The sequence below is a fragment of the Daphnia pulex genome, chromosome 8 (genome assembly GCF_021134715.1).
Source record: "Daphnia pulex isolate KAP4 chromosome 8, ASM2113471v1".
NCBI classification, from domain to species: domain Eukaryota; kingdom Metazoa; phylum Arthropoda; class Branchiopoda; order Diplostraca; family Daphniidae; genus Daphnia; species Daphnia pulex.
The window spans coordinates 9657637-9672993 of NC_060024.1; the positions used below are offsets into that span (position 1 = coordinate 9657637).

The 15357-nt window shown below is 46.5% G+C and overlaps 1 protein-coding gene across 4 annotated transcripts in view; it reads right to left on the minus strand.

Moving 5' to 3' along the window:
- Positions 1-1414: 1414 nt before the first annotated feature.
- Positions 1415-15357, minus strand: part of LOC124199732 (kinesin-like protein CG14535) — a 71940-nt gene continuing 57997 nt past the window's right edge. For all 4 annotated transcript variants that reach the window (XM_046595659.1, XM_046595661.1, XM_046595660.1 and 1 more), the window contains 11 exons: positions 15132-15330; positions 7719-7958; positions 7451-7544; positions 7004-7201; positions 5549-6132; positions 4803-5483; positions 3526-4665; positions 3202-3446; positions 2584-3133; positions 2072-2513; positions 1415-2001 (listed from right to left, as the gene is read on the minus strand). In XM_046595659.1, coding sequence (XP_046451615.1) covers positions 1973-2001; positions 2072-2513; positions 2584-3133; positions 3202-3446; positions 3526-4665; positions 4803-5483; positions 5549-6132; positions 7004-7201; positions 7451-7544; positions 7719-7958; positions 15132-15330 — 4402 coding nt within the window. In that variant the 3' untranslated portion in view covers positions 1415-1972. The remainder of the gene's footprint in view (positions 2002-2071; positions 2514-2583; positions 3134-3201; positions 3447-3525; positions 4666-4802; positions 5484-5548; positions 6133-7003; positions 7202-7450; positions 7545-7718; positions 7959-15131; positions 15331-15357) is intronic.

Below are 15357 nucleotides of genomic sequence, written 5' to 3' on the forward strand. Positions count from 1 at the left end.
TTGGTAACGTCTCTCTGTAATCCGGGTCTCAATTATCAGGTCTCAAGCAAAGTCCATGCGATCCTTGATGATCTATCTTATGATAGTCACGGACTTGCTTTTAATCGGGCTCAAGGAACGGCCAGGAGATCTTCGGGGGTCTGCAACTGCCGTGGAAGCTTGCATAGTTCTTTTTGAGACCTCGTGTTGGGTATAGTTACAGGCTTCCGGCCATAAACAGCTCCAAGGCTTCACTTCACTCAACTGAAAATTCAAATACACACAGCATTAATTCAGGGGTAGCAATTATTAAAGAGCAATGAACTTACACTTAGTTACGTCACCAAATTACAATCGCAGCAGAAAAATGGAATATAGCCATCACCACACACATATTTTCTTAAAGATGACCACAGAATTTCTAAACGGAAATTCAGAAATTTACTTGTTCTGATGGCAAAGAGAAAATCCCCTTACTTACCCAAACATGATTTCTTTTTGCAGGGTTTTTTAAGCACTGACAAAACTATCGAATGAGTGTTCAATGAAAAGAGGTATCAGGTATTTCTGTCAAATTGTAAAAAACATTCTTCATAATGTTTTAGTTGTTTCATATAAACAAAATTAATGAAATGACATACCTTCTTGTAGATCTTTCTTCACAATTTGTTAATAGGCAGGGAGTGCTGTAAAAAAATTATCAGGGAAACAAATCAGGAAAACGAATTAATCAGGAAAACAAATCAAGAATGCTTCTTGTGTTGATTTAAAAGCCATCTGAGAGCATACACAGTTTTATTAAAGAAGGTAAAGTTAGCACTGTCAGAAATATACTCACGATAGAATAAGGCAGAAATGTTTGCACATGGCTAGTCCTAGTTGTGCATACTTCTCAGATAACTTGACAAGTCAAAATGAACACATTTCGCTAGATAAACCCAGATTAATGCAAGGCAGGGCAAGGCTGTTAAACTTTCACTTTGAAATTACTGCACAGTAAGTATGTTGTTCCCTTACACTTCCAGATAAGTAGGTATGGTGATGTCTATAATAACACAAGTGAAATGAATAGTCAAAATCTATGGAAACTAGCAGACATTTTGCAGATTATTGCAAAGCTATTAAACTCCATTATGTTATTACTCCGTAGTAGGTATTTTGTAGGTAAGGTTGTTCATTTAAACTAAAACGCTAAAACAGACATGGTGTATGTTGATATCAAATGGTGAAATTCAAACGTCCCTTATTTATTGGTGCGTCTGCCGTCTGCTAAGTTCAGAAAAACAATACACTCGCCATCTAGTGTCGCAGTCAGTAATCATCAAATTTTTTTTTTGCCGGGAGTCCCGGGACTAGGCTTTGGCTTTCTCAGCTACTGAGTTTAGCTACCTTTATCGCCTTTATCCATGATACAAGAGCAATGCAAAACCATTGATTACAGATGAAAAGACGCTAACCTTGTGTATGTAAAAATCACTTTCAGGTAAATATGTATATACACATCACGAAACGGTCGCAAAATGATACAAAGATTTGCATTTATGTTCACTATTATTCGCGATTAACAAAAATAAAAGTAGCTTAAAAAATTTCCTCCGTCAATCCAAGTCCTCTTCATCGCACTCTTGCATCGCAATTTCAAATTTTGCTCATGTTTCATTTAATACAAGGAGCAGCACATACCCACGCCCAACGATCTCAAGAAATGACAAGCTTCGGAAAAATGAAATCCAATACAATAGAAAGCTTAGATGAATAGTGAAGGTATGGTCCAGTATCTTGATTTGCAATCGAAACAAAAACGAAAGATATGTTGCAATCAATGAGGGCGAAATTTCCATATTAGACAAAAGCAATGCCGTTTTGACAACAGAACCAACTGAAAAGGATGTCGTATAACTTAATCATTTCTTGGGATATGACGATCACTGTTCCAGTTTTTCTTTTTTTAATTTTTTTGGTCCCTTATTTCCGCGCTCTTCTCCGTGTCCCTTTAAAGTATTGTGCAACTGCTTGATTGACCTAAATTGAGTGGTTGAAACCCAAAATTAGCTTTTTTCGAAAAACAAATGACGTTTAGTTAAGATCATACCGATATCAGCAGATTGTTTGCCAGTGCTGATGGCAAGTTCTAAGGGAACAGCTTCGCGATCCGAATCTTGGCTACTGGAACCCAAGCTGGAGCATTCGCTGTCGCGAATGACACTTTCATAACCGGAACTCTCGTAATGGCCAGCGGAGCCTCCAGAGCCACCCGACCCACTGGTGCTCGTCCCACTGGAAAAATTCTTTCGGGACATTTCGCCGATCGGCATCAAATGTTGGCGTCGAATCTGTTGCTGCTGCTGCTGAATCGGCTGGGCGTGCCGACGATTCTTGATGGGAGAGACTGCACTGAGGTGAACTCCGGAATCTGATCCTCCACTTTCGTAGCCCTCCGAGGGACACAGCGAACTGGGTGCCGTTTGATGGCAGCTTTCGTAGCTGAAACCGTACGATTTGACGTCACGTTTTGATCCAGAAGACTTTCCGTCCTGCATGAATGAGAACCAATCAGTTAATGCAACACTTTGAATGAATGGCGGTCTAATGAAGGAAACATACCCAGCTGGATTTCGAGTCCTTCTTTGGACTCTTGTGCGACGAACTGGCCGCTTTCAGTTTATCCTTCTTGTTGCTGGATTTGGACGACTGTGACTTGGGAGACGGGGGAATCGAGACGGAAGGGGTTGGATCGATGCGGGACGGCGACTTGGAGAGCGTCTTGGCCGGTGAATTGTGTTTACTCGTATTCTCCCGGCTCTTAGATCGCTTCTCGACCTTGGGCGATGCTTTGGCGGACGACGATGACGCTTTGGGAGTTGGTACCGGGCTACCACTCATGCTCGTGGCCGTGTTGCGCTTAGTGACGGAGCTCGGCTGTTGTTTGTTCTTGGAACCGGAGAAGAACCGGCTTAGCTTAGGTGTTTTATGATGAATTACTTTCTCGTGCTCCGTGTTGCTCTCTAAGACAACGGCTTTGCAGTCGCGTTCAGGTACCAAGTCACCAGTCGTTACGGCGACATTAGCCGAATTAGATTTGATGGCGACCTCTTCTTCGGGATCAGAGGTGGACGCCCCGTTGCCAGGCAACCGTTCTTGTTGCTGCGGCTCACTAATATAAAATTAAGGGAATTAACATCGGTCAGGGCAAGATCAACTATTAAGAAGCTGCAATAATACCATGGGCGAACAGTCTCGTACGTTTTCCCAGAATGCTGATCCAAATGTGGATCGGACGCACCATCAGGATGTCTCAGTGAAGATAAAATCGAAGCTTGATGGGCGTCTTGGATGCCCAATTCGCGTTCCAGCTCCATGCCGATGGTAGAGACCATGGCTTTACGTGTGTCTTGGCCCATGCCATTTCTACCGGGCGAGGTCCTAACGGCCACGTTGTTCCAGTCTTGTGTCAACAGTGGAAGATCCTACAGTTTACAGATAAATAGGGCGATGTTAAGCTCATTGTAATTAAGCTCGTGCTGTAATGAATAGATAAATGTATACCTTGAATGAGCCAATATTACAGTTGGTAAGAGCACTGAGTGGCGTGGGATGAAGGGTTCCAGCAGCGTTTCCGGCGATTGACTGCTGGTAGATTTGCTGGTGTAATTTGGCGAGCTGTTCCAGTTGCGTTTGATAGAACTCTGTGTTATCCATGGCTGAAGACGATGGCATAGGGTCGAAAATGGAAGAGCCAATGGGCTCCCATTCGGAGGCCGTCCCTTGCGAATAAGTTTCTCCGGTAAAATGGGAAATGATGGTCAAGTTGTCGTGCGAAAGAGCTCGCAGCGGATGTTCTTCGCCGTCGGTGAAACTGGACAAGCTGCGCACATCGTTGCACTTGGCCTCCAAGGCTTCCATCATGGAAAACGCGATATCCTCCTCGGTCACTTGAAGACAAGAGTCTTGCGTGGGCACCGGCTCGTCGGGCTCTTCCACCTCGATGTATTCGGGACTGTAGTCTCCACCTCGGCCGTGCATGGGGGAATGATGAAGGCGACCACCTCGTTGGTTAGCCGACTCTGATTCGCAGACTTTGAAATCCGTCACCGTGTTGTTGTCGTCTTCGTCGCGATGCCGGACACGCCTCCACGAGTCGCAGCTGATGGAAACCTGTTCGGAGGTCACATCCAAAGCCGCTGAAAGATCATCGGAGGCTCCGTCGGTGGAGGAATCCTCGACGGTGGCGGCGGCGGCGGCGGCTCGCTCCTCTTCCTGGACAAGCGAGTCTGCCAGCTGTTCGCACTGCGAGTAGAGCTGTTCCAGCGTTAAGCTGGAAGCCGTCGGCTCAACGCTTTCAACGTTGCTGGCGCTGCCAACGCCGCTCAACGAGTTGAGCTTCTCTTCAGAGACTGACTGTTCGGGATTGGATGGAGCGACGGCGGCGCTGGCGGTGACTTCTTCCGTTAAGAGAGGCTCGGCTTTTCTGCGAGACTGCTTCACTGGAGTCGGATGGCGATTTGCTCTCGGCGAGCGGATATTTTCAACGGGCGCCAAGCTATCGACTTCTTTCGCCTCATCTTCGTCATCCGGGCACGTCTTAAAAACAGTCAAGACCTTGACTGGAGTGCCGGGCTCCGGGGCCGGTCGGGGCTGAGCATCGATCCACATTTGCCCGCTGGTTCGCACCGCTGGGTGTCGCTGCTGCATCAATCCCATAAAAGTTTAAAAAAAAAAGAAAAGAGTAGAGAGAGAGAAAAAAAAAGATTAAGTCGAGTCTATTGATTTTGTGTTATTTTATCTTCTACTACTGTTGAAAGATTGCAACAGGGTGGTCTTACCTGGACACTTTGATTTTCGACCCATTGGCGTATCATTCCCTGCTTGTGCTGATCCATGAAACCGTATCCTAGCGGAGTTTGATTGACAGGAGGAGCGACGGCAGGTAGAACTGCGGGCAGCATCTGAACGGCGGGATCAACTGGCGGCCCGTCGACCCACATTTCCCGTTGATGACGCACCACTTGCATCCGAGCTTGAGAAATGCGCGTTTTGTTGAATCTCGGCCCGTCGATCCACTGCTCTTCGCTGTTGCTACCGGCGACACTGCCGCTCTGTTTGTTGGTTTGCTGAGCAGGATCGCATTTGGCTACTTTGCGCTGAATTTGCGGTGATCGCGAAGGAGCGGCTGAAGTTTCTTTCTTGGCGTGATGCACTGGACTCCTGCCGGACTGTTGCTGGACTGCCGGCCGATCAACAGTAGAGCCTCTGAGCGCCCGAGACATGGAACATCGGTTATCGCCCGAATTGAGACTGGGCAAATAAACGGGTGGGTGTTCGCCATCCGTTGCGTCATCGATCGGGCCTACGTAGATGACAGTGTCACATGACTGCTCGCTGCTGGACGGGTCAGCTGATCCGCCTGTAGAGCTTTCACCGCCCGAGGATCGAGAAAGCCCCAATCGACTCGAATCTTCGCTACTTCCACCTGATCCCGAACCGCCTGATCCGGCATTGTTGTACTGTTGACAGTTACAAAGAAATGACAAATTATGTATTAAAAAACGTCAACGTTATCAACTCTTACCTTCATTCTCCTACGCCTCATTCGATGGACTCTGGAGGCCATCTGTACGGTGGCCAGGGTCTCCGAGTAGGCGGACGAAGCTGCAACGTGGGCGACCAAGGCCGCCTGACAGGTGAGCGATCCCAGACATTCGCGGAGGACTTGGGTGATTTTGTGTTCGCGATGGGGCAGATGTCGCTGGCCGTTGAACAGAGCCACCAATACATTGCCCAGACCGGAGAGTGTCATTGTGTTGGCCGATTGGCCGTTTGTCACGGCCCGACCGCTTTGCTGGCAACTTCCAAGATCCAGCAAATGCAGGCGGGAACGTCCCCCAGCCACTCCGGATGCGCCACTGCTGCTGCTGCAATGTCCACCCGTTCGGCTGGGTGTCCGATCGACGCTGTACTGGTAGACGTGCAGAGTGTAGAGCAAATGGGAGAAACGGGCGTCCGGCGACGAGGAATCGGTGCGGGCCGCCAGAGCAGCGTCCAAATAGAAAGCGGCCTTTTCGGCGGTCGGAGCTCGGAGTTCACTCTGATTCTGCAGTTGGGTGCCCAGCAGAGGATCGTCACGCAGATACACGCCCGGCGATTCTTCGGATTCTGCAAATTCCAATAATCATCATCAAATCAAAATTGAATTGGAGCCGGCGCCGGAAGACGTTTCAATAACGTCCAATCATCTAAGAATGTATTGACTCAATCTCATCAGCTTAACTAGCTTGCGGATCGAACAAAAGAGGGTCGATTCCCGCATCAATGCCTCCGTGATTGCACCGAGTAATGAGTCGAGACTGGCGGCTGCTGCTGCTTCCACGGGACGGGGGTCTGGAATCTCATTAGAAGCTGCGCGGTTGTGATTGAATTCAACCCGTCCACGGTCAACACAGAAAGGGCAAACGGGAACAACGGCTAAATATATATACGGTAGTACGCTCGTACTTGTACAGTATCGTCCAAAAAAATCCGAACACCATGGTCTCTTTCTTTATTTAAAAAAAATATTTCTGCATTTCTTTCTTAATTCTAATAAATGAACTTTGTAAAACAATTAATTCTACACATAATATGAAGTCTTGAAAGTTAAAAACAAAGAATCTACATTAAACTGGGCTTTTGAAAAAGAGGTGCGTTCGGATTTTTTTGGACGATACTGTATGTGTGTGTGTGTATAGAAGGGCCAAAGTTTCAGTTCAATAGCGATAAAAGCCTCCAGCAATAATGCCGGGCTGCACAGTCGGGAGCCATTCCAAAGATCCAACTTTTTCAGCGGCTTTAAAGTTCGGTGTTGACTCGACGAGTTTGGTCGATTAAAGCCTTTTTTTCGTAATGAAATTTCGCTGAAAAAATTTTGTTTCTTTTCTGATCGCAACATGTGAACTTTTCTTTTTTCAGAAAGGCGTACAATAGATAATTGGGCTCAAAGGAAAAAAAAAATAAATAAATAAAAAGGCACGCAAAGCCACTAACTTACCGGTTGCGTGCGGAGCGAGGAGATCTCGGAGAACTTCGGCAGGACCGGCAATTTCCACGGCTGAGACGCGGACCGAGAACCTAGCGCCAGTTTTGTTCTTCTGCTCGCCAATCCCGCGGAAGAGCCAAGCAATGGCCGTCGGCATCAGACCGGGACCGATGTCTTCCAAACACGAACCCACCATCGTCGTCGTTTTACCTGCGAAAAAGAAAAGAAAAAGATGAAATAAGTGACAGACACGAATTAGAGTCGGGGGCGATAAATAACCATCAAGTCAAGTCACATCAAAGTCAACCCGAGAAAAGAAGGTGTGACTGATGCAATCAGACCGACGCCCGACGTCGGTTACACATACACACTACTCTGTACTGTGTAAGGCAAAGGCCTTGAGGGTGGTCTTAAGTGGATTCTGTCAATGAATGAAAGAGCTGCAGCAGCAGCACTTACCGAGTTGAGCGTGACCGAAGCAGAAAACGCATCCGTCCGAGCCGTTGATGACGGCGGTGACAATGTCACTCAGCACCGAGGCGGCAACGTCGCCCTGCACGCCATTCGACCATAAAAAGAAGACAAAATGTCGTCGAGATATTATTAGACGGTCTAAGAGCCGATTATTTGGGGATAAAATAGGGCGCCGTAGTCTATAATACAAAGATATATTTTTTGGGGCGACAATGGCGCCGGATGGGCCAGCAGGGGCCGTTAGGTTTAATACCTGTGAATCGTCGGCGGTGGTGAAGAGGCCATCGAAGGCGAACATTTTCGGTGCGGCCACTCCCACGCGTCGATCTTCGGCAGCGATTTGATGGTGGTCTTTCTCCGACGAGGAAGACGACGCCAACGTCAGCGACGTGTTATTACCGGGCTCCTGGAGCGTCAATTGTTTGCGCTTTTTGTCGACGCTGAGAAAGTTGGAAGCCGTCGGGTCGCCCGCCACTCGCAACATCACTCTCACCTGCGAAATGATGAAAAAATAAAAGTTAGACAGAATTTTTAACAACAGCATTTATTTGTTATAGTTTTTTATTATTACGATAACTCCGGAATATTGTGCACATCAAACTCTCAGCCGCAACTCGCGAACATAGGAAGAGCGCCCCGAGCGTCATTTTAATGGCCTTGTTATCTTTTCTTGGAATTCTTTTCCCCTTTTTTGTACACGTCATATAACGAAGTTCCTCATTCTCGTCGACCCCCGAACTTTGGCTCTTCCCTCTGTAAGTTTCATCCGCTGATGCTCTTTCTAGTTACACGCAGCAGCCAATCAGATCCTGCTGCCTTCCCTTTTTCTCTCCCATTTGAAATGCCAGCCTAAATTTGACTTGCGGCATTTGACGGAATCATTTCGCCGCACAATGGAAAATCCTCCTAGCCAGCGCTCAACTTCTCTCTCTCCGTGGTATTGAAGAGAAAAGCCTTTACATTTAGTATATACACTAGCTTTATGTTAGATGTTGTTGTTGTTGTTGTTGTGTACAGATACTGATGTAGCACTGGATGGCGGCGGGGGTTGGTTGGAGGCCTTTTGGCGTTGTTCAATCAATGAGATAAATGGCGGCCACATCAAGTCGAACAACCAGACAGAGCCCAGCACAAAACATAACACTACGACTGCAGACTGTGTGCTGTGTGTATATAGAACGGTCAGTTGATCCCCCGCTTCCACGCACAGCCCAGCACACACATCATGTGCCTGATGGGATGATTGTTTTTCCTGTCCCGACTCTAACGGGGGACGCCCAAACGGGAGAGAGAGAGAGGAAAGCTGTGCTAGAGAGTTGTGGATGAAGGATCGAAATGGATGGAGGCGAAAAGGGGAGAAAGGAAACATGGCCGAGCTTAAATCATCCGAGTAATTAACTAACCCCTATACCGACCCGGTCTAATATATGGCAATGCGATGGAAAGGAGGAAAAAGCAGAAAACGGGACGGAAAGGGGAGAGAGAGACCGGCCCCGGTGGTGAATATAACGCCGTTTACAACTCTTAAAGACGCTCTCTCTCTACCACTATTTTTTATATATAGTGGATCATACTGTGTGTGTTCTTGTATTTACACATACGTCGTTTACAGAGAAAGAGAGAGAGAGAAACGATGGATTAGGCACCAAGAAAGAAAAAAAAAAGAAGAAACATCATAATAAAAGGATTGATCATCCGCCGAGAAACGGGGAGCCGGATGCTGCTATTTTTCGGGCTCTGTCGTCTGTCATATACACACATGGGGAGTCGCTTCGCACGTCTATTAAAAATGGAAGGGAAAAGCCAGAACATCACAGGAGCGAAAAAGCCGAAGAAATATTTCCCTTGCTCTCTAACTACACTACACACGTACGGTACTAGAGCTGGTACATCCAATATATAGTGGACTGAGTTATGACGACGACTACTCTTTAATACCAGCGCCTAGAGTTGCCATTACTGATTAAGTATTACTAGTAGTAGTGGAGAGAGAGAGAGAGCACATACCAGAGGCAAGTTATTTTCTTTTACGTGGAAAAAAAGGCCCATTTGTAAATGTGGTCGGATGTCTTTTTTAGGCCGTGGTTAAGGGCGATCAGAAGAAGAAGAAGAAGAAGAAGAAGAAAAACGCTATTCTCTTTTGATATACATAATGGAAGAAAAAGCACAAACAACTTCCCAATCAGCAAAAGAGCTTCGAGGGAAACAACATCTCGTATTAACGACCCGAGACGACGGCGGCGGCGGCGGCAGACGACGACGTTCAGCGCGCGGTTCATTTAAAAATAAAAGAGAAACTTTGCGTAGATGCACGATATCGTTCTTCTTCTTCCAGGAAACAAAAAGTAAAAAAAGATTTTGCTCGATGAAATTGTGACTTGTCAATCAGATTGCTTATACCAATTTGATAAAGGGAGAAGGGAAAGAAGACTATATAGTACAGCTGTTTTTTTCTGCTTTTGTCAAAAAAGAAGAAAGCCCAACAGACAGAAACACATACGGAAGAAAATAAATGACCTTTGGGTGGCTTTTTCTTGTTATTTTTCCAATAGGAAATGAGGGCGGGACCAACTGACGTCGTCGGATATTAGAGAACCAGAGACGTGCAAGATGGCAAGAAAGAGCGTGGGGCATAGAGGAGCGAAGGGAGTTGCATGGTCCTGTAGTACAGGCGGGGGAAGAAGAAAAAAGAGACGGTCCAGGGAAACAAGACCAACAAATGGCTGCACTTAATACGTGAGATGATTCGATAACCGACAAATCCCAGGAAGAAGTTGCTGCTGGCTGCCGCAGTACAAAGCGACCGGACCGGGCGGCACTTGATGATCTACGGGGCCCCTCCCTCACCAGATCTCTCTGCGGACCCACAGGACCCTGGACCTCGATGCAAACGTCGGTGGAAAAAAGAAAAGAAAAATACCCTCAACAGGATCTGCAATCAACTTGAATTGCGTCATTCCGAGCACATACTGCCGGCCCCGTTGGAACCCAAACGAGAAATCGACGATCAAGACAAGACAAAAAAGAAAAAAGTTAAAGAAGAAGATGATCAAGTTATTCTATTCTTGGGCTTAAGGAAAGATGTGAAATCGTAAAATAGAAAGCCGAATCTCTTTTCATTGTTATTAAAGATGATGGTCCATCGATTTGAAACAACCAAACTGTCTTTTATCCTTTCCTACGAAAATTTTCACGGCGAAAATAAATACGACGACATTCCAACCGAGACGGGAGACTTATGGAAGTTGGAAAGAACAAGAGCCTGGAAATCTTATCGCTTGTACGCTATAATATTTATCTAATATATAGTAAACCATAAGGAAAAGGGGGGAAAATATCGTAACTATAGTTGAATGATGGCTCCTCATTTTGTATATACAGCCGACCATAAACGAGAGAGAAAAAGGGAAGATAGAGACACGGTTAATGGGAACCGTTTTGTTATACCCCCGTCTTTTATATAATAATATAAAAGCTCCTGCAGCTAGCAGGCTAGCTAGCTAGAGACGAATGCCGCAAGGCGAAAAAAAAAAACGAATGTCGGGAGGGGAAAGGGGGATATTGGCGTCGTCCGGCTGTTGCGTCAATATTATATACACCGCAGCTTATCAAAAATAACAACAAAGTATATTCCTAGTAGTAGGAGAAGAAGAAGATGAACGAGGCGGCCATTTTGGACCGACGACTCTGACAATATACGCCACAGGCTTAAATACGATCAATATTACAAAAAGAGACTTTTTACGGATGGACGGAGTGGATGGAACGAACGACGAACCAAACTGACAGGTCACTAACCAACGAGTTCTTGTGTTATATTTTTTTCTTTTTGTGGGCGGGTGGGCGCCCGAGCCCGGCAAAAAGGCGGTGATTTGAATGATGAACTGACGAAATGAAACGACAGGCGCCCCCTTGACACAGTTAGACTCGGTGCTCCCAATTACAGTTATTTCAAAAACACAAATTAAAACAGATATGTACGTTTTGTGTACGTCTCATACGAAACCAGAGAGAGAAAAAAAATGAGTTTTTTCCGAGCTAGGGGGAAGTCAAAAAATCTTGCGGGGCTCATTACTCAGCGCGAGCGCGTAAGGAAACATTCCGGAACTCATTGGGGTGGTGGTGTGGGCGGGGTCGACGTGTCGGCCGTCATCGCCGGAATCAGTTGCAATAAATAGGGACGTGATGTGATCCTTTTTCTTTTTCTCTCTCTCTAGCTTTTTCCTTGTCTCATTTCCCCCCCTCAACACACACACACGATTCCCTGGGTGTGGACTCATCTACAGACTCGTCGTCCATCCAGATGGGTTCCGCACGAGGAAATATCTCCACTGGAAACAAGTCGAGTCACGAGAGAATTGACCACCACCACCATCAAGATTCCTTCCATCTCTTCATTCGGAGCTCGATGGTCTTTGACCCTTCCCGACTGCGCTCCTTCTGCTGTCGGCAGACACATGGCCATCTCGAAAATTGGACGGCCAAAAGAAAAAAAAAGGGGAAAAAAAGAGAAAGAAAACAAACGGTTCGGGATAAGAATCTCGCGTGACACGACGACGTGCTGCTGGCCAGCAGAGTTCCAGCAGACGAACTCCCCCCTGTAGCCTCTTCGTGTAAACGGCTGGATGTGATGTCGTTCATCAGGCGGACGCAAAGGAAAGAGGGCGGGAAAGAGGAAGGAAGGAAATCAAACGGATGGTCTGGAAAAGACAAGACGGGAGCAAAGGAAGGAGAAGAAATTTCCATTTGATCGCGTTGACGGAAAAGTATAACCTCCAAGAAATGAAGAAAATAAAAATAAAAAATGGCTTGATCCGGTCACGTCGGAAACGGGTGGTTACAAACGTGAAAAAAAAAGCCCTGGCCAGCAACGACAAGTGAGTGCCGGCGCAAAGTGACAAGCGAGAGAGAGAGATGGCAGGAGCTACGTCGGCTAATTAGGAGCAATCGGATTCGGCAGACACGGCCGGGGCGCATCACGTCCGTCTCATTCTCTCAACAAGCTCCTGGGCGGGCAAGTCAATTGCTGTACAGACTTTACACAAAAAAAGAAAATTCAAATGAAAGTCAAAAGAGTCAATCAAATAAGATTGACACGTCGTGTCTACCAGTCAAAAGAAAAATCAGACAGCAATTTCTTTCGATTCCGCATATACAATAAGCCTTAAGCCAAGGAGCTTCCGTCAAGCGAAAAACATGGCAGACTATAGACTGTACTACATTCTATCATCTGATTATTTTTCCGAAATGTTTCTTTCCTTTCTTCTTCTTCTTTCCTTCGTGACGTTGATCAATAAGAAAGCGGCGGTGGTGGGAGAGAGAGAGAGAGAGCGACCCGTTGCGTGATGCTTTTTAATATCTTTTAATGACATTGCCATCTATAATGTCGCGATCTGATAGAGGACAATAAGCCGAACGCCAACATATCAGCACAACACAGCTGATGACGTGTATTAGTTCCCTGTATTTTACTTTTTTTCGACACAAAGAAGCCAGCGCGCACGAACGGAGAGAAAAAGAGACAGTCGAAGAAATGGAATAAGATGAAAAGTAAAAAAAAAGGGCTCTAACTTGATCCATTTCTTCTCCCCTTCTTGTTATATAATGCCGGAAACAGCGGCGGCGTCGGCAGCCATCCAATAAGTTTTTCCCAACAGTGGGCAAAAGAGCCATTTGAAGGAGGCAACTTTGATCAAAGATAACCAACTTACAGTCGGAGACTTTCGTATTGTGCCTCTTCACAGGCCTATTTTCGCTCTCTCTCTCTCTTATCGGCAAGACTTTTCTTTTTTTTTCTTTTCCTCCGGGTTTGTTCTTCATATAACTGCAGTCGAAATAGCCCCCTCTGCATGTGTCTCGTACATAAAAACTTGGAAAAAAGGCTGGAAGAAAGCTGGGGAAGAAAGGCTATAGAGGAAAGGTTTTGCGGCCAATGTTTCGTGCATGTCGCCTTCTGCGAGGGCTGTAACTGTAAACACCATCCAATATAACAACCGGGACGGATGCTTCGAGATGAGCTCCTGACCTGAGCGCTGTCGTAACATCGGAACCAAGTTTTCAGGGTTTTTTTTTTCTATTCGTTTTCAGAGATCTCTGTGCGAGGCTATGGGGTTGAGGGAGAAAGGGAAATCTTGGCCACCACAACTTGCGTGCAACGTTAAACTTGTCTCTCTCTCTCTCACTATCTCACCATCTCCGTTCAATAGAGACTGCTGTCGAGTGGGAGAGAGGAGCAACACACAGTTTTGCGGGAGGAAGGAAGGGCTTTGCTTTGCTCTCTCTCTCTCTCTCTCTTTATTCGATCAATGGCTTAAGCCTGTGGGCTTCACTTTGATCCTTAAACCAAACGGCTCCGCTCCGGCTGCTCGCCCGCCTTCGATGTACAAGTAGCTGGTGGTAGACTAGTACTACTACTAGCGCATTCTCTATCTCTTGTATAGCACCTCCTACTCACGGAGAGGAGCTAGTGTGCAGCTGCACGGGTATAATGTGCGGGGGGTGGAGAGCTAATAAGAAGACGCAATCTTGAATAGCAGATGGGGATAGCGGAGGCGGGAGGCATAGACACAAGAGAGAACCGCGCATTTGCATTCATTCCGTCGATTAAAGTTAGAGGATTCTCCCCAGTGGGGAAAACTATCCCCGTTTTCTACGCTTCTTCTTCTTTGTAAATAGGCCGGAGGAGCATTGGGGAGGCCGGCACTGGAACAAATTGGCAACATCTCACTGTGCCACCACCACCAACTAACTACAACCACAACCAAGTATATATGCGAGAAGAAGAAGAAGCTGTTCCTCCTTGAGGGAGAAACAGATTGGAGTAACTTGATATTCAAAACGCGCGCGCGGGCCGCCGCCACCGCCGCCACATCGCCCAGTCTATAGGCCCTTTAACACAACCATAACCATCTTGCCTCCCGTCTTCATTTACATACAGCCCGTTTTACAGTATATGGACTCTAGGCACCATCAAACCATCCCGGCCGTCGGCTCCTGCCTGCGCTATACTATCCACTGTACACGACGAAAATGTCATTTCCCAGATTCAAAGCAACTGAATTGATCGTTCCATTCTTTTCTTCTTTTTTTTCTTTTTAAACGGACGAATCTTTTTTCTAGGCGGGACAATGTGGACGCCAATTGGCGATCGAAAATCACAAAAAAGGAAGAAACCTTCAATTGTGGGGAATCAAAAGTCAAATCAAGACGATAAAAGAAATCAATACGAGAATCAAAAATTTCTTTTCGGTCGACTTGAATTCGATGCGCAATTCCATGAACGACTCACAATATAGAAAATCCATAACAGAAAGTCCCACCACATTTTGTTCCGCTTCACTAAATTTTTGAAGACGATCTAACGAGCAGGCCGGAATATGTGTACCTGTTACTTAATTTCATCTAATCATCATTTGTCATCGTTTTCATCCGATTACGGGCGCCGCCGCCGCCGGCCCAAAGGGCGAAAGACGCCGAGCAAACTCATTTGCGCAACTTGAGCAACTACGCAACTTGTTATCCTCGCAACTGCAAACGTTGTAATCAAAACTATCTAATCCCTTTCTCCAACTCGAGAAGACAAAAGAGCCGCCGGAGCAGAGTTCTGAAAACCGAGGAGGTAGTAGTACCGTAGTATATAGTACGGTAGCTTTATCTACAAACTTACTTTGCCGACGCCTGGATTCTCCCGCAGACCGAGCCGGCGCAGAAGGTGAGGCGGTGGAAGCGGAGGGTTGCGACGCAGCAATCCGCTGAAATCCGTTCCGAAGCGGTGAACCGCCGCCGGAATGGGCGATTCCGCTCCATCCGACGAGCCGTGACGCTTCCGGCGCTGAGGCGAAGCCAAGTTCAATTTCTGTGACGCTCTGCAATAATAAAATAAACAAGACAAG